Here is a 19,904-nt window from a genome sequence, read left to right as displayed (position 1 = left end):
CCAGGTCGCTGCCTTACATATCTGATCAACAGAAGCCTTGTTCTTAAAGGCCCATGTGGAAGCCACAGCCCTAGTAGAGTGAGCTGTGATTCGTTCAGGAGGCTGCCGTCCGGCAGTCTCATAAGCCAATCGGATGATGCTTTTCAGCCAGAAAGAGAGGTGGCAGTAGCTTTTTGACCTCTCCTCTTACCAGAATAAACGACAAACAAAGAAGAAGTTTGTCTGAAATCCTTTGTTGCTTCTAAATAGAACTTATAAAGCACGGACTACATCTAAATTGTGTAACAAACGTTCCTTCTTTGAAACTAGATTCGGACACAAAGAAGGAACAACTATTTCCTGGTTAATATTCTTGTTGGAAACAACTTTTGGAAGAAAACCAGGCTTGGTACGCAAAACAACCTTATCTGAATGGAACACCAGATAGGGTGGATCACACTGCAAAGCAGATAATTCAGAAACTCTTCTAGCAGAAGAAATAGCAACCAAAAACAGAACTTTCCAAGATAGTAACTTGATATCTATGGAATGTAAGGGTTCAAACGGAACCCCTTGAATAACTGAAAGAACTAAATTTAGACTCCAGGGAGGAGTCAAAGGTCTGTAAACAGGCTTAATCCACATACTCTTCACCATCTCCGTGGAGATGCTACTTGTTCAGAGCGGCAAAGAGAATGACTGGGGGGGGGCGGAGCCTGGGAGGGACTATATGGACAGCTTTTGCTGTGCTCTTTGCCATTTCCTGTTGGGGAAGAGAATATTCCCACAAGTTATGGATGACGCCGTGGACCAGACACACCAATGTTGGAGAAAGACAAAAGTGTGGACATAGGCTTACCTGTGTACCTATGTATAAAGAATGTGGAATATACAATGTAATTGACTAAATGAAAGTACATTACATTACAAAATGTTGATAATGTGTTAAGAATCCAGAGTCCACATTTAGTCCAGAATTAAACAGGTTGAAGTGCATTATCATTTTCATTTCAAAGGTTTTTCTTTCCATGGTGTTTTTGAAGTTGCCTTTGAGAATTTTGATTTTGAGGTTTTGGATGGAGTGGTCAGGTTGGGTGAAATGGTGACCAACAGGCGTGCAGTATTTTGTTTCACAGTGGTTTTTGATTGAGTGTCTGTGTAAGTTCATTCGAAGGTGCGGTTTTTGGCTTGTTTCTCCAATATAGCATCCCATTTCACCACCTGTATAAAAGAAAACATAATTTTAGCTTACCTGATAAATTCATTTCTTTCATGGTGGTGAGAGTCCACGAGACCCAAGCCTTTGTTTTTGGGGGGTATGGACAGAAGGAGAAAAAACATAATTTATGCTTACCTGATAAATTCCTTTCTTCTGTAGTGTGATCAGTCCACGGGTCATCATTACTTCTGGGATATTAACTGCTCCCCTACAGGAAGTGCAAGAGGATTCACCCAGCAGAGCTGCATATAGCTCCTCCCCTCTACGTCACTCCCAGTCATTCGACCAAGGACCAACGAGAAAGGAAAAGCCAAGGGTGAAGTGGTGACTGGAGTATAAATTAAAAAATATTTACCTGCCTTAAAAACAGGGCGGGCCGTGGACTGATCACACTACAGAAGAAAGGAATTTATCAGGTAAGCATAAATTATGTTTTCTTCTGTTAAGTGTGATCAGTCCACGGGTCATCATTACTTCTGGGATACCAATACCAAAGCAAAAGTACACGGATGACGGGAGGGATAGGCAGACTCTTTATACAGAAGGAACCACTGCCTGAAGAACCTTTCTCCCAAAAATAGCCTCCGATGAAGCAAAGGTGTCAAATTTGTAAAATTTGGAAAAAGTATGAAGCGAAGACCAAGTTGCAGCCTTGAAAATCTGTTCAACAGAGGCCTCATTCTTGAAGGCCCAAGTGGAAGCCACAGCTCTAGTAGAATGAGCTGTAATTCTTTCAGGGGGCTGCTGTCCAGCAGTCTCATAAGCTAAACGAATTATGCTACGAAGCCAAAAAGAAAGAGAGGTAGCGGAAGCTTTTTGACCTCTCCTCTGCCCAGAGTAAATGACAAACAGAGAAGACGTTTGTCGGAATTCCTTAGTTGCCTGCAAGTAAAATTTTAGAGCCCGGACTACATCCAGGTTGTGCAGTAGACGTTCCTTCTTTGAAGAAGGATTTGGGCATAAAGAAGGAACAACAATCTCTTGATTGATATTCCTGTTAGTAACTACCTTAGGTAAGAACCCAGGTTTAGTACGCAGGACTACCTTATCCGAATGAAAAATCAAATAAGGAGAATCACAATGTAAGGCTGATAATTCAGAGACTCTTCGAGCCGAGGAAATAGCCATTAAAAATAGAACTTTCCAAGATAACAACTTTATATCAATGGAATGAAGGGGTTCAAACGGAACGCCCTGTAAAACATTAAGAACAAGGTTTAAACTCCATGGTGGAGCAACAGTTTTAAACACAGGCTTAATCCTGGCCAAAGCCTGACAAAAAGCCTGGACGTCAGGAACTTCTGACAGACGTTTGTGTAACAGAATGGACAGAGCTGAGATCTGTCCCTTTAATGAACTAGCAGATAAACCCTTTTCTAAACCTTCTTGTAGAAAAGACAATATCCTAGGAATCCTAACCTTACTCCAAGAGTAACCTTTGGATTCACACCAATGTAGGTATTTACGCCATATCTTATGGTAAATCTTTCTGGTAACAGGTTTCCTAGTCTGTATTAAGGTACTAATAACTGACTCAGAAAACCCACGTCTTGATAAAATTAAGCGTTCGATTTCCAAGCAGTCAGCTTCAGAGAAGTTAGATTTTGATGTTTGAAGGGACCCTGTATCAGAAGGTCCTGTTTCAGAGGTAGAGACCAAGGCGGACAGGATGACATGTCCACCAGGTCTGCATACCAAGTCCTGCGTGGCCACGCAGGTGCTATTAGAATCACTGATGCTCTCTCTTGTTTGATTCTGGCTATCAATCGAGGAAGCAACGGGAAGGGTGGAAACACGTAAGCCATCCTGAAGTCCCAAGGTGCTGTCAGAGCATCTATCAGGACTGCTCCTGGATCCCTGGATCTGGACCCGTAACGAGGAAGCTTGGCGTTCTGTCGAGACGCCATGAGATCTATCTCTGGTTTGCCCCAACGTCGAAGTATTTGGGCAAAGACCTCCGGATGAAGTTCCCACTCCCCCGGATGAAAAGTCTGACGACTTAAGAAATCCGCCTCCCAGTTCTCCACTCCCGGGATGTGGATTGCTGACAGGTGGCAAGAGTGAGACTCTGCCCAGCGAATTATCTTTGATACTTCCATCATAGCTAGGGAGCTTCTTGTCCCTCCCTGATGGTTGATGTAAGCTACAGTCGTGATGTTGTCCGACTGAAACCTGATGAACCCCCGAGTTGTCAACTGGGGCCAAGCCAGGAGGGCATTGAGAACTGCTCTCAATTCCAGAATGTTTATTGGCAGGAGACTCTCCTCCTGACTCCATAGTCCCTGAGCCTTCAGGGAATTCCAGACGGCACCCCAACCTAGAAGGCTGGCGTCTGTTGTTACAATTGTCCAGTCTGGTCTGCTGAATGGCATCCCCCTGGACAGGTGTGGCCGAGAAAGCCACCATAGAAGAGAATTTCTGGTCTCTTGATCCAGATTCAGAGAAGGGGATAAGTCTGAGTAATCCCCATTCCACTGACCTAGCATGCACAGTTGCAGTGGTCTGAGGTGTAAGCGTGCAAAGGGTACTATGTCCATTGCCGCTACCATTAAGCCGATTACCTCCATACATTGAGCCACTGATGGGTGTTGAATGGAATGAAGAGTGCGGCAAGCACTTTGAAGTCTTGATAGCCTGTCCTCTGTCAGGTAAATCTTCATTTCTACAGAATCTATAAGAGTCCCCAGGAAGGGAACTCTTGTGAGTGGAACGAGTGAACTTTTCTTTTCGTTCACCTTCCATCCATGTGACCTTAGAAATGCCAGCACTAACTCTGTATGAGATTTGGCAGTTTGAAAGCTTGAAGCTTGTATCAGAATGTCGTCTAGGTATGGAGCTACCGAGATTCCCCGCGGTCTTAGTACCGCCAGAAGAGCACCCAGAACCTTTGTGAAGATTCTTGGCGCTGTAGCCAATCCGAATGGAAGAGCCACAAACTGGTAATGCCTGTCTAGGAAGGCAAACCTTAGGTACCGGTAATGATCTTTGTGAATCGGTATGTGCAGGTAAGCATCTTTTAAATCTACAGTGGTCATGTACTGACCCTCTTGGATCATAGGTAAAATTGTCCGAATAGTCTCCATCTTGAACGATGGAACTCTTAGGAATTTGTTTAGGATCTTTAAGTCCAGGATTGGTCTGAAAATTCCCTCTTTTTTGGGAACCACAAACAGATTTGAGTAAAACCCCTGTCCCTGTTCCGATCGTGGAACTGGATGGATTACTCCCATTAACAAGAGCTCTTGTACGCAGCGTAGAAAAGCCTCTTTCTTTGTCTGGATTGTTGACAATCTTGACAGATGAAATCTCTCTCTTGGAGGAGAGTATTTGAAGTCCAGAAGGTATCCCTGAGATATTATCTCTAGCGCCCAGGGATCCTGAACATCTCTTGCCCAAGCCTGGGCGAAGAGAGAAAGTCTGCCCCCCACTAGATCCGATCCAGGATCGGGGGCCCTCAATTCATGCTGTTTTGGGTGCAGCAGCAGGTTTCCTAGTCTGCTTGCCCTTGTTCCAGGACTGGTTAGGTTTCCAGCCTTGTCTGTAGCGAGCAACAGCTCCTTCCTGTTTTGGTGCAGAGGAAGTTGATGCTGCTCCTGCTTTGAAATTACGAAAGGAACGAAAACTAGACTGTCTAGTCTTGGCTTTGGCTTTGTCCTGAGGCAGGGCATGGCCTTTACCTCCTGTAATGTCAGCGATAATCTCTTTCAACCCGGGCCCGAATAAGGTCTGCCCTTTGAAAGGTATATTAAGCAATTTAGACTTAGAAGTAACATCAGCTGACCAGGATTTTAGCCACAGCGCCCTGCGTGCCTGAATGGCGAATCCTGAATTCTTCGCCGTAAGTTTAGTAAGATGTACTACGGCCTCCGAAATGAATGAATTAGCTAGTTTAAGGACTCTAAGCCTGTCCGTAATGTCGTCCAGAGTAGCTGAACCAATGTTCTCTTCCAGAGACTCAATCCAGAATGCCGCTGCAGCCGTGATCGGCGCAATGCATGCAAGGGGTTGCAATATAAAACCTTGTTGAACAAACATTTTCTTAAGGTAACCCTCTAACTTTTTATCCATTGGATCTGAAAAAGCACAGCTATCCTCCACCGGGATAGTGGTACGCTTAGCTAAAGTAGAAACTGCTCCCTCCACCTTAGGGACCGTTTGCCATAAGTCCCTTGTGGTGGCGTCTATTGGAAACATTTTTCTAAATATCGGAGGGGGTGAGAACGGCACACCGGGTCTATCCCACTCCTTAGTAACAATTTCAGTAAGTCTCTTAGGTATAGGAAAAACCTCAGTACTCGTCGGTACCGCAAAATATTTATCCAACCTACACATTTTCTCTGGTATTGCAACTGTGTTACAATCATTCAGAGCCGCTAACACCTCCCCTAGTAATACACGGAGGTTTTCCAGTTTAAATTTAAAATTTGAAATATCTGAATCCAGTCTGTTTGGATCAGAACCGTCACCCACAGAATGAAGTTCTCCGTCCTCATGTTCTGCCACCTGTGACGCAGTGTCTGACATGGCCCTAATATTATCAGCACACTCTGTTCTCACCCCAGAGTGATCACGCTTACCTTTTAGTTCTGGTAATTTAGCCAAAACTTCAGTCATAACAGTAGCCATATCCTGTAATGTGATTTGTAATGGCCGCCCAGCTGTACTCGGCGCTACAATATCACGCACCTCCCTCTGAGCGGGAGATGTAGGTACTGACACGTGAGGCGAGTTAGTCGGCATAACTCTCCCCTCGTTGTTTGGTGAAATTTGTTCAATTTGTACAGATTGATTTTTATTTAAAGTAGCATCAATACAGTTAGTACATAAATTTCTATTGGGCTCCACTTTGGCATTGCAACAAATGACACAGGTATCATCTTCTGAATCAGACATGTTTAACACACTAGCAAATAAACTTGCAACTTGGAAATACAATTCAAATAGAATAATATTAAAACGTACTGTGCCTTTAAGAAGCACAGAAGATCTATGACAGTTAAAAATTAATAAATTGAAACAGTTATAGCCTCAATCCTTGTAAACAACACAACTTTAGCAAAGGTTTAATCCCATTAGCAAAGATAACAATTTCTGAAAGCAGGAAACAAATTACAGAATAAAAGTTTTTATTTCAGTCAAACTATAATTCTCACAGCTCTGCTGAGAGAAATTACCTCCCTCAAAATAAGTTTTGAAGACCCCTGAGCTCTGTAGAGATGAACCAGATCATGCAGGGAATACAATGAGTTGCTGACTGAAATATTTGATGCATAGTAAAAGCGCCCCTCCCCCACACACACAGCAGTGAGGGAGAACAGAAACTGACAGAAAAAACAGATTTAAGCAACTGCCAAGTGGAAAAATGGTGCCCAAACATTTATTCACTCAGTACCTCAGCAAATGAAAACGATTTTACATTCCAGCAAAAACGTTAAACATAATCTCTAGTTATTAAACAGCTTTATGTCTTTCTTACAGTGTAATTCTAGTGAAGTACCATTCTCCCAGAATACTGAAGTGTAAAGTATACATATATGACATTATATCGGTATGGCAGGATTTTCTCATCAATTCCATTGTCAGAAAATAAAAACTGCTACATACCTCTATGCAGATTCATCTGCCCGCTGTCCCCTGATCTGAAGTTTACCTCACTCCTCAGATGGCCGAGAACAGCAATATGATCTTAACTACTCCGGCTAAAATCATAGCAAAACTCTGGTAGATTCTTCCTCAAACTCTGCCAGAGAGGTAATAACACACTCCGGTGCTATTTTAAAATAACAAACTTTTGATTGAAGATATAAAACTAAGTATAATCACCATAGTCCTCTCACACGACCTATCTAGTTGCTGGGTGCAAGAGAATGACTGGGAGTGACGTAGAGGGGAGGAGCTATATGCAGCTCTGCTGGGTGAATCCTCTTGCACTTCCTGTAGGGGAGCAGTTAATATCCCAGAAGTAATGATGACCCGTGGACTGATCACACTTAACAGAAGAAAAACCTTGAACATTTCCATAAATCATTTAATCTATTTCATGCATCAATCAAGCTTAAAATGAACTTTTCTAGAGTGTCAGCTTCCTGGATACAACAATATCCATCACAAATGGAAAACTGCACTCATCTGTATACAGGAAACCAACAGATAGATGCAGCTACCTCCACAGCTCCAGCTCCCACCCCAATCACATTAAAAAATCCATAATCTACAGTCAGGCTACAAGATACCACAGAATTTGCTCAGATACCAAGGACCGTGACAAACACCTCATCACACTGTCCCAATCATTCAGAGAAAAAGGATACAAAACAAGGATTATAAATAAAAAAAATTAAGTCTGCCCTCAATACTCCACGTGAGCACTTACTACAATACAGGGAGAAGAAAAACATATCACGTATCCCACTAGTAGTCAAATACAACCCTGCTGTGGAAGGGATACGAAAAATCATAAAAGACTTACAGCCACTACTCTTAGAGGATCCCACACTCAAAAAAATCTTTCCAAAACCCCCAATTCTGGCATACAGACAGCCACCTAACCTAAAGCAGAAACTGGTACATAGGAAGCTACCCCTTGAGAAAAAGAACACTCAGAATGGAACCAAGTGCTGCTATAAAGCACTCTGCAAACTGTGTCAACACGTTTGTGAAAGCAGCACAGCAAATCACAATAATAAATCTTATAACATTAAAGGGGCATATTCATGTATATCTGCAAATGTGGTATACATGATACATTGCACTACATGTGAAATGGGATGCTATATTGGAGAAACAAGCCAAAAACTGCACCTTCGAATGAACTTACACAGACACTCAATCAAAAACCACTGTGAAACAAAATACTGCACCCCTGTTGGTCACCATTTCACCCAACCTGACCACTCCATCCAAAACCTCAAAATCAAAATTTTCCGAGGCAACTTCAAAAACACCATGGAAAGAAAAACCTTTGAAATGAAAATGATAATGCACTTCAACCTGTTTAATTCTGGACTAAATGTGGACTCTGGATTCTTAACACATTATCAAAATTTTGTAATGTAATGTACTTTCATTTAGTCAATTACATTGTATATTCCACATTCTTTATACATAGGTACACAGGTAAGCCTATGTCCACACTTTTGTCTTTTTTTAACTTTTGTATTCCCCCTGTATATACAATTTCACATCTTTATAGATATTGATTCAATGTTGATATATAACTTTATGTCAGTATATGCTCTATGTATAGCTATATATTTCCCCTGTCTGTTCTCCTACACTGGACATTGTCTGCCTGTTACCTAAGCCCCCCTCATGATTTTTACGACACCCCCTCCTCTCCCTGCACTGTCTTCTTAGCTATTCTGTGTTTTAAGATATAATCTGTAAATTCCATTGAATTGGTCAGTATTGCTTTAGACTTGATAAAGGAAGGAACTCTCATTGCTCAATGCATTACTCTTGTTATTTTGATATCTAAATCTCTGGACTAACATGGCTACTCCAATCAACGTATATATATATATATATATATATATATATATATACACACACACAGGTATATATATAGTTTGTATATATATATATATATATATATATATATATATATATATATATATATATATATATATAGTTAGTTAGGGTCAGATTTGTACCACTGTGCTGTTCTCCCTATTAGCCCTATTTGCAGTGATTAAGCTCTTTAGTGAAGAAGCTCTTTCCCTCCCATACAAACACCAGACAAGGCTTAGTGCAGCAGAGAGTAATACACTTTAATGGTCAAGACACAGGGTTTTTATACAGTACAAGGTGTAAAGTTTAAACATGTAAAAGCCAATTACATACTGCCCCCTGCTCTCCCCCTTGTGCAAATATCCTGCCAGGAGATAAGGTTTCCTGGGTATATAATTTAGCTCCTTTTATGTCTGGTAAATTTAACGGCAAAGCACCCAGTATCTAGTTGGAGCACCCCCAAGTGTTTGCTATCATTTTAAAGCTCTCATTCAGGCACATACCGTATTTGGTGCATTTCAGCCACATAGTGTGGGAGTGACAAGCATTTTTGCGTTTACCAGGTGCTCACAAGGTAGCCAGGATTAGTAAGGAGTATCACGAGTACAATAAAATGCATCCTGGTGGCTAAAAAAATGTCCTGAAAAGGGTGTTTTTGCAAAGAGATGAGAGAGTTTAAAAGGGCAGAAACAAAAAGAAATAAAGGGACTTGTGGATAGGAATCATCTTTTTAACCCCTAAGTGGCTGGGCTGAAAAAAAAGCAACAGGCTTTGTGTCACAGTTAGATTTCCGCACAATACATTTTATGCAACCATGTGGGCTATCCTAATACAGACAAGGCCTTTTGGAGTCCTCTTCCACTTTTGATGTTAACGTAGGGGCTCACCCTGTGCACCGGGTCAATTTAAATTTGTTAGGGAAACACTGTCACCTCAATGATCACCTTACTGTTATGCCGCAAACAGTACCTAAATTTCAAAAAAGGGTTTATCTTTATATATATATATATATATATATATATATATGGGGCTTTGAGAATATTTACATAATTTTGAACTGCACACACGGGCTCCCTTTCAAAAAACTCTACACCTGTAAATGCATATTTTATTTACAACAAGTTATCACTTGACTTTTTAAGCCTATATAGGGACCCGGGACGACAAACACATTGGGCCACTTTGCAGCTGCTTGAGGTACAGAGCGGAACCTCAAACTGCCCAAAAAGTGTGCCCCTCAGAGAACAACATGTAATCATCAGCATTATAGACATCATGTGGATGATAACTATGTTTTGGTCTCTACGCTTCAGAGGTTAAACTCTGATTTTCTTTAATATGAACTCTCTGATGATTTATAAGAGTTGATCGGTGAGTAAAACATTTCCCACATTTAGAACACAAAAATTCTTTCTCCCCTGTATGAATTTTCATATGATTATTAAGAGCCGGTTTCAAGGTAAAACATTTCCCACATTCAGAACATGAAAATGCTTTCTCCCCTGTATGACTTATCTGATGCCTAATAAGATGAGGTTTCTGAGTAAAACATTTCCCACATTCAGAACACAAAAATTCCCTCTCCCCTTTATGAATTTTCTGATGCCTAATAACAGAAGATTTCGAAGTAAAAGATTTTCCACATTCAGAACATAAAAATCCCCTCTCTCTTGTATGAATTTTCTGATGCGTAATAAGATGGGATTCCAGAGTAAAACATTGCTCACAGTCAGAACATGGAAATGTTTTCTCCCCTGCATGTATTTTCTGATGCCTAATAAGAGATGATTTTGTAGTAAAACATTTCTCACATTCAGAACATGAAAATCCTCTTTCTCCTGTATGAATTTTCTGATGAATAATAAGATGTGATTTCCAACTAAAACATTTCCCACATTCAGGGCATAAATATCCCACGTGGCTTCTTTGATTTTGAAATAGACTGAAAGAAACATCGGCACTCTGACCATGACTAGGATTACTGCAGTTTGTGAATTCACCTGTTAAAAAAAACACAATAGGAATAATGTTATTTATTAATGACATAATTATTTTATCTTAAGAACATGTTAACTGTTATGAATAAGTGCCTACTACAAGGGGAGGGTACTGGTTATGACCCTACACCTATCCTCCATGCTAAGGCTTAAGGGCAGTTTCATGGACATTAGAGAATATGTTTAAGGATTTCACAGGGATACCATATTTGTAAATTACAGAAATAAAAAGTAATTAATGCTGTTGTAATTTTCTTTACCTATTTTTTTTCTTAAAATTATTTACAGCTTTTAAAATGCACAAGGACATTCAAGGTTTCAAATCATAGCTGCAAATATTATGCACAGCAGTGGTTTGGTTTAATCCCTTGATTATCTGGAACACACATAATAATAAACTGGCATTTACCTCTGAGTAAGGAACACATGCTACATCAGATGGAGGCAAGAGAGAACCGAGTAGGTCTGCTACAAGGAAATAAAATGCCCGATGTTCAAAGGATTGTGAGATCCAGAAAGAAATGCTCATGTTCAGAATTGATATTCACACGTCTGCTGGGTGAAATATTATAAAAAAAGTGGGCTGACCCTCATTTTTCAGACTAGTTGCGATGTGCCTTCCATAGGAAACTATACGGATCACTGCCTTTTGAACAATCTGTCCACATCGCTAGTAAATGCTGATTGTGACAATGTGGAGGGGGCATGTTTTCAAATCATGTTTACACAATATATACTGTAAATGGTCTGTAAAATATATACTGTAAATGTAAAAATGGGTTCTGATTAGTAAGATTGCAAATAAAAGATATGCAAACTAAGTTTCACTGTACATTCAATAGATTAATTACAATTGCTAATCTCTTCACTAAAAGGATGGCGATTCAGGTATGTGTGAAAAGGTTCACCTAAGGTGTGGATATTGTTTAAGAACTCCTGATGATATTTCACAACTAAAATACAGGTTACTCCCATGAAACGCCCATAAAACTCAGATGGAAAGCATATATATTCATTATGTTATGTTCTGTTAATAAAGACAAAAAAAGCTGTAATAAAAAACCTTTATGATATCACCTTTTGAGATAAATGCATCTGGTAACAGACTTTCTGGGCTGAAGGAAAGTGGGCCTGATATTCAAAAGCTTGCCAGCATAGAGAAAAATCATGCAAATTCTTTGGGATTTTTGTAAGCCTTATAATGCAACATAGGTGTCTCTCCGCATCAGGAAATCTGCATAGTGAGAAAAATATCTTTCAAATTAAAATTTGTGTTTCTAACTTTTTTTTAGGGACATTTTGAATATCAGGCCATGAGACAAAATCGGGTGTTCCATCGCCAAACTTAGAGATTTGCGGTCTTGATGGAAGAAGGTGTTTCCTATGAGGAACACGCCAAGGCTGACTGGAAGACATTTGTACCAGATCTGCAGTACTGCAAGAATCACTGAGGCCCTCTTTTGTTGCTAAGGTCCTTTGAGTTCCGCCCTGGTGATAGATAAGCCACTGCTGGGACACTGTCTAATTAGAAGCAAAGAAAGGATACTTGTCTAAAAATTGGGACAACTTTGAAGGGTCCTGAAGATTGCGCAGAATTCCATAATGTTTATTGTTCTCTTAGTCCCCCCAGAATGCATTCCACCCTTCCAGGCTGTCAAGGGATTGGTGAAACTGCCACAATGTTAAAGACTGTCTCATCTTGTGGTCCAACAGGATCTGCTGATACAGATGATCATAATCTATGTTCAACTGCTTCAGCATATTTAATTGGTGAGGCAGCAGATGAAATCTGGCAAATGGAACTGCATCTGTTGCAGCGACCATGAGGTCTACAACTTGCATTGAGCAAGGGAAGGAAGAGGATTGAGATAGAGTTGAGCACAGGCCTGTTGCAATTTAAGTCTGTGCTGTTCTGTTAGAGAAGATCATAATCACTGAGTTGATTATAGACCCTAGGAAGGATACCCAGGTCTGAGTAGTGACAAACCACTCATGTATGGTTTATTGTCAGATGAAGAGAGAGCGCCTATACCAGAATACATCCAGGTATGGAGCTTCAGATATCCTGAGCCCACATCACAGTCAGCAATGCTTCTCGAACATTTGTAAAGAAACTGCTCACTGCTGCCAGATTAAAATGGAACACCACAAACTGATAATACCTGTTGAGAAAGGCAAATCTTCAAGAACCTGACATGATCCCTGAGGATAGGGATATGTAAATTTGTTTATTTTAAAAGGGACATGACACCCAACATTTTTCTTTAATTATATAGTTAAAGAATGTAATTTTAAACAACTTTACAATATACTTCTATTATCAAACTTGCTTTGTTCTCTTGGAATCTTGTTGAAAAGCAAAAAAGTTCAGGAGCCTGCACGTGTCTGCATCACTATATGGCAGCAGTTTTGCAGGAATCAAGATCTGAAAATACAAACAGAAGAACCACTTAAAAGTTCGGTATAACGTATCTTAAAAATTACATTCTTTAATAATAGACAAAACACACTCACAAAGGAATCCTCATTTATAACCGAGGTACACTTAACGCATATTTAAAATGAAGTAATGGTACTGGTATCAGTGGATGACCCCTGCTGGTTCACTAGCATCTGCAGTTCCGGCTGGTAAGGAGAGGTGTCCTCATCTACTTTTTCCCGGCTCTTTCCAAAACACTTCAGTTGATCTCGTCACAGATGTAAAAGTGAATATATTTAAAAGTTCCCAGTACCACATCTCTATACACGTACTAGTTTCACATCATATGTACCCTAATGTGACAACAATATTCTCTCTTGTCTCAGCCTAACTCCACCCCCATATGTATGTTGTGAATTAATTTATTCTTACTTCTGGGTGTATTCAGGAGTTATAGTGTTAGTGTGACCCAACCATTTTATTTTGTCTGCCTACATGTGTAAATCTACTATTCTTATGCTGCTCCTCCTTTTCTCCCACAAATTTCATATCTAATGTGAGGGATGGGGCATTGTCAACGTTACTTCTACAGAGCGCCCCTGCTCCACAAATACCCCTAAAGTTAAGCTGGTAGATTGATGTCAATGTTGAGAGCTACCGGATCCATAGTCCCCAAATGGTGGGTCCAGTAAGTCTCTCTTCTGTGTAAAAAGTTAAAAGGTGACCCCCCCCTCATATCTCCCTGCACATGTTCGAAAGCTTTCACTTTTATCTTCAGGACCAATATGTTTGCAACTAATTTGTGCACAAAAGACCAGAGCTTTGTTGACATGTTTATAGTCAACCATGATTCTCTGCTTTTATATTTAGTGCACACATATATATTTTATAGTGTTTTTTAAGGACAGATAGGTCTCTTATAATAGCCATTTATATACAGTATCTCGTAAAAGTGAGTACACCCCTCACATTTTTGTAAATATGTTATTATATCTTTTCATGTGACAACACTGAAGAAATGACACTTTGCTACAATGTAAAGTAGTGAGTGTACAGCCTGTATAACAGTGTAAATTTGCTGTCCCCTCAAAATAACTCAACACACAGCCATAAATGTCTAAACCGTTGGCAACAAAAGGGAGTACATCCCTAAGTGGAAATGTCCTAATTAGCCATTTTCCCTCCCCAGTGTCATGTGACTCGTTAGTGTTACATGGTCTTAGGTGTGAATGGGGAGCAGTTGTGTTAAATTTGGTGTTATTGCTCTCACACTCTCTCATACTGGTCACTGGAAGTTCAACATGGCACCTCATGGCAAAGAACTCTCTGAGGATCTGAAAAAAAGAATTGTTGCTCTACATAAAGATGGCCTAGGCTATAAAAAGATTGCCAAGACCCTAAAACTGAGCTGCTGCACGGTGAGCAAGACCATACAGCAGTTTCACAGGACAGGTTCCACTCAGAACAGGCCTCTCCATGGTTGACCAAAGAAGTTGAGTGCACATGCTCAGCGTCATATCCAAAGGTTGTCTTTGGGAAATAGACGTATTATTGGTGGGTCAGCCTGTCAGTGCTCAGACCATACGCGAAATTGGTCTGCATGGATGTCATCCCAGAAGGAAGCCTCTTCTAAAGATGATGCGCAAGAAAGCCCACAAACAGTTTGCTGAAGACAAGCAGACTAAGGACATGTATTAATGGAACCACGCCCTGTGGTCCGATAAGACCAAGATAAACTTATTTGGTTCAGATGGTGTCAATCGTGTGTGGCGGCAACCAGGTGAGGAGTACAAAGACAAGTGTGTCTTGCCTACAGTCAAGCATGGTGGTGGGAGTGTCATGGTCTGGGCCTGCATGAGTGCTGCCGGGACTGGAGAGCTGCAGTTCATTCAGGGAACCGTGAATGCCAACATGTACTGTGACATACTGAAGCAGAGCATGATCCCCTCCCTTCGGAGACTGGACCGCAGGGCAGTATTCCAACATGATAACGACCCCAAACACACCTCCAAGGCAACCTCTGCCTTGCTAAAGAAGCTGAGGGTAAAGGTGATGGACTGGCCAAGCATGTCTCCAGACCTAAACCCTATTGAGCATCTGTGGGGCATCCTCAAGGGGAAGGTGAGGGAGCGCAAGGTCGCTAACATCCACCAGCTCTGTGATAGCGTCATGGAGGAGTGGAAGAGAAATCTAGTGGCAACCTGTGAAGCTCTGGTGAACTCCATGCCCAAGAGGGTTTAAGGCAGTGCTGGAAAATAATGGTGGCCACACAAAATATTGTCACTTTTGGCCAAATTTGGACATTTCCACTTAGGGGTGTACTCACTTTTGTTGCCAATGGTTTAGACATTAATGGCTATGTGTTGAGTTATTTTAAGGGGGCAGCAACTTTACACTGTTATACAGGCTGTACACTCACTACTTTACATTGTAGCAAAGTGTCATTTCTGGAAACAAAACAAGGAGAGAGGCGCCGTATTCAATCAACAGCAGATGGGAATTACAAACAAGTACAGGGTACTCACATTCTGTAGCGGCACTCCAATGTGCCAATATATGCAGGCTGGTTTTCACAGCAGACCAGCTAGCTGTACAGGGCAGAATAAGGAATCCCTGGAGGAGCAGCGTCCCAAGGTAGCGTAGAATAATGCACTCAGCAATGAGAATGTATAGTTAAAAATATGTTTTAATACAAAGTAAAAACAATATTAAAAGCAACAACTCATGCTATATTATGCACAAACATATCATGCAGCGCGTTTCACGGTTCACACCGTTTCATCAGGCATGTATTCTGGTCAAACAAACAAACCAATCAGTCTGCCCTTTGTCCAATTGTTAATTGAATTGTATTTTATTAGAAAGTTTACTAACATTCTATAAATGGTTTTAATAGATACCCCTTTTTTTATATATATGGATCTAAGCACATATTACTTAGGCTCTCAGAGTTTTTTATATATACATATATATATATATATATATATATATATATATATTGTATTGGAATTCACACACCCTTCTATCACATGAGTTATCCAGGTGCCACAATTCAATTACCAATTAGACAAAGGGCAGACTGATTGCTTTGTTTGAGGGGGTGGGTACAGGTAGCGTAGCCTTATTTAAGGGCTGAATTTTGACCAGAATACATGCCTGATGAAACGGTGTGAACCGTGAAACGCGCTGCATGATATGTTTGTGCACAATACAGGGAGTGCAGAATTATTAGGCAAGTTGTATTTTTGAGGATTAATTTTATTATTGAACAACAACCATGTTCTCAATGAACCCAAAAAACTAATTAATATCAAAGCTGAATAGTTTTGGAAGTAGTTTTTAGTTTGTTTTTAGTTATAGCTATTTTAGGGGGATATCTGTGTGTGCAGGTGACTATTACTGTGCATAATTATTAGGCAACTTAACAAAAAACAAATATATACCCATTTCAATTATTTATTTTTACCAGTGAAACCAATATAACATCTCAACATTCACAAATATACATTTCTGACATTCAAAAACAAAACAAAAACAAATCAGTGACCAATATAGCCACCTTTCTTTGCAAGGACACTCAAAAGCCTGCCATCCATGGATTCTGTCAGTGTTTTGATCTGTTCACCATCAACATTGCGTGCAGCAGCAACCACAGCCTCCCAGACACTGTTCAGAGAGGTGTACTGTTTTCCCTCCTTGTAAATCTCACATTTGATGATGGACCACAGGTTCTCAATGGGGTTCAGATCAGGTGAACAAGGAGGCCATGTCATTAGATTTTCTTCTTTTATACCCTTTCTTGCCAGCCACGCTGTGGAGTACTTGGACTGTACCACTGCTTGAAGAAGGTGTCTTCCAGAAACTGGCAGTAGGACTGGGAGTTGAGCTTGACTCCATCCTCAACCCGAAAAGGCCCCACAAGCTCATCTTTGATGATACCAGCCCAAACCAGTACTCCACCTCCACCTTGCTGGCGTCTGAGTCGGACTGGAGCTCTCTGCCCTTTACCAATCCAGCCACGGGCCCATCCATCTGGCCCATCAAGACTCACTCATTTATTTCTTGGCCCAGTCTTGACGTTTCAGCTTGTGTGTCTTGTTCAGTGGTGGTCGTCTTTCAGCCTTTCTTACCTTGGCCATGTCTCTGAGTATTGCACACCTTGTGCTTTTGGGCACTCCAGTGATGTTGCAGCTCTGAAATATGGCCAAACTGGTGGCAAGTGGCATCTTGGCAGCTGCACGCTTGACTTTTCTCAGTTCATGGGCAGTTATTTTGCCTTGGTTTTTCCACACGCTTCTTGCGACCCTGTTGACTATTTTGAATGAAACGCTTAATTGTTCGATGATCACGCTTCAGAAGCTTTGCAATTTTAAGAGTGCTGCATCCCTCTGCAAGATATCTCACTATTTTTTACTTTTCTGAGCCTGTCAAGTCCTTCTTTTGACCCATTTTGCCAAAGGAAAGGAAGTTGCCTAATAATTATGCACACCTGATATAGGGTGTTGATGTCATTAGACCACACCCCTTCTCATTACAGAGATGCACATCACCTAATATGCTTAATTGGTAGTAGGCTTTCGAGCCTATACAGCTTGGAGTAAGACAACATGCATAAAGAGGATGATGTGGTCAAAATACTAATTTGCCTAATAATTCTGCACTCCCTGTATAGCATGAGTTGTTGTTTTTAATATTGTTTTTACTATGTATTAAAACATATTTTTAACTATACATTCTCATTGCTGAGTGCATTATTCTACGCTACCTTGGGACGCTGCTCCTCCAGGGATTCCTGATTCTGCCCTGTACAGCTAGCTGGTCTTCTGTGAAAACCAGCCTGCATCTATTGGCACATTGGAGTGCCGCTACAGAATGTGAGTACCCTGTATTCGTTTGTACTTCCCATCTGCTCTTGATTGATTCACATATACGGCGCCTCTCTCCTTGTTTTGTTTCCAGAGTTCCTGACCTTATTACGGTGAAGATTGAGTACTGCCTCTTCATTTGTGGATTGTTTCTGTGGATCCTACTTTTTACCACTACATATACACCTTGATTATTCACTAAGGACTGTGATATATACTGGTGACTATATTTAATCATTTTTGTTCTATTTGTAGAGTATTCAAATACACATTAGCACCCCCTATAGGGTTCTTACCCTTATCTCTTTTAAAGTGTCATTTCTTCAGTGTTGTCACATAAAAAACATAATTTATGCTTACCTGATAAATTTATTTCTCTTGTGGTGTATCCAGTCCACGGATCATCCATTACTTGTGGGATATTCTCATTCCCAACAGGAAGTTGCAAGAGGACACCCACAGCAGAGCTGTCTAAATAGCTCCTCCCCTAACTGCCATATCCAGTCATTCGACCGAAAACAAACAGAGAAAGGAGAAACCATAGGGTGCAGTGGTGACTGTAGTTTAAAATTAAAATATACCTGCCTTAAAATGACAGGGCGGGCCGTGGACTGGATACACCACAAGAGAAATACATTTATCAGGTAAGCATAAATTATGTTTTCTCTTGTAAGGTGTATCCAGTCCACAGATCATCCTTTACTTGTGGGATACCAATACCAAAGCTAAAGTACACGGATGAAGGGAGGGACAAGGCAGGTACTTAAACGGAAGGTACCACTGCCTGTAAAACATTTCTCCCAAAAATAGCCTCCGAAGAAGCAAAAGTATCAAATTTGTAGAATTTTGAAAAAGTATGAAGCGAAGACCAAGTCGCCGCCTTGCAAATCTGTTCAACAGAAGCCTCAATTTTAAAGGCCCATGTGAAAGCCACAGCTCTAGTAGAATGAGCTGTAAATCCTTTCTGGAGGCTGCTGGCCAGCAGTCTCATAGGCTAAGCGGATTATGCTTTTTAGCCAAAAAGAAAGAGAGGTTGCCGAAGCCTTTTGACCTCTCCTCTGTCCAGAGTAGACAACAAACAAAGCAGATGTTTGACGAAAATCTTTAGTAGCTTGTAAGTAAAACTTTAAAGCACGAACCACGTCCAGATTGTGTAATAGACGTTCCTTCTTTGAAGAAGAATTAGGACACAAAGACGGAACAACAATCTCTTGATTGATATTCTTATTAGATACCACCTTAGGTAAAAACCCAGGTTTGGTACGCAGAACTACCTTATCTGCATGGAAGATCAGATAAGGAGAATCACTTTCGGCTAGATTTAGAGTTCTGCGGCCAAAGGGGTGCGTTAGCTACGCATGCTTTTTTTCTCCCGCACCTTTTAAATACCGCTGGTATTTAGAGTTCACAGAAGGGCTGCGTTAGGCTACAAAAAGGGAGCGTAGAGCATATTTACCGCCACTGCAACTCTCGATACCAGAGGTGCTTACGGACGCGGCTAGCTTCAAAAACGTGCTCGTGCACGATTCCCCCATAGAAAACAATGGGGCTGTTTGAGCTGAAAAAAAACCTAACACCTGCAAAAAAGCAGCGTTCAGCTCCTAACGCAGCTACATTGTTTCCAATGGGGAAACACTTCCTAAGTCTGCACCTAACACCCTAACATGTACCCCGAGTCTAAACACCCCTAACCTTACACTTATTAACCCCTAATCTGCCGCCCCCTGCATATTATTATTAACCCCTAATCTGCCGCTCCGTACACCGCCGCCAGCTACGTTATCCCTATGTACCCCTAATCTGCTGCCCCTAACACCGCCGACCCCTATATTATATTTATTAACCCCTAATCTGCCCCCCACAACGTCGCCGCCAGCTACCTACAATAATTAACCCCTAATCTGCCGACCGGAGCT

At 41.0% G+C, this 19,904-nt stretch overlaps 1 protein-coding gene across 4 annotated transcripts in view; it reads right to left on the bottom strand.

Annotated features, from left to right (window-relative positions):
* Positions 1–8,946: 8,946 nt before the first annotated feature.
* The window catches only part of LOC128657420 (gastrula zinc finger protein XlCGF7.1-like), a 77,263-nt gene continuing 66,305 nt past the window's right edge, over positions 8,947–19,904 (bottom strand). For 3 of the 4 annotated variants that reach the window (XM_053711765.1, XM_053711764.1, XM_053711766.1), the window contains one exon: positions 8,947–10,707. In XM_053711765.1, coding sequence (XP_053567740.1) covers positions 10,010–10,707 — 698 coding nt within the window. In that variant the 3' untranslated portion in view covers positions 8,947–10,009. Of the gene's footprint in view, positions 10,708–13,053; positions 13,130–19,904 lie in introns of those variants that run through there. The other variant, XM_053711767.1, reaches the window with a different exon arrangement.

This window comes from Bombina bombina, chromosome 4 (assembly GCF_027579735.1).
Source record: "Bombina bombina isolate aBomBom1 chromosome 4, aBomBom1.pri, whole genome shotgun sequence".
NCBI classification, from domain to species: domain Eukaryota; kingdom Metazoa; phylum Chordata; class Amphibia; order Anura; family Bombinatoridae; genus Bombina; species Bombina bombina.
The sequence above is the reverse complement of the archived record's forward strand: the minus strand, read 5'-3'. Positions and strand labels throughout refer to the sequence as shown.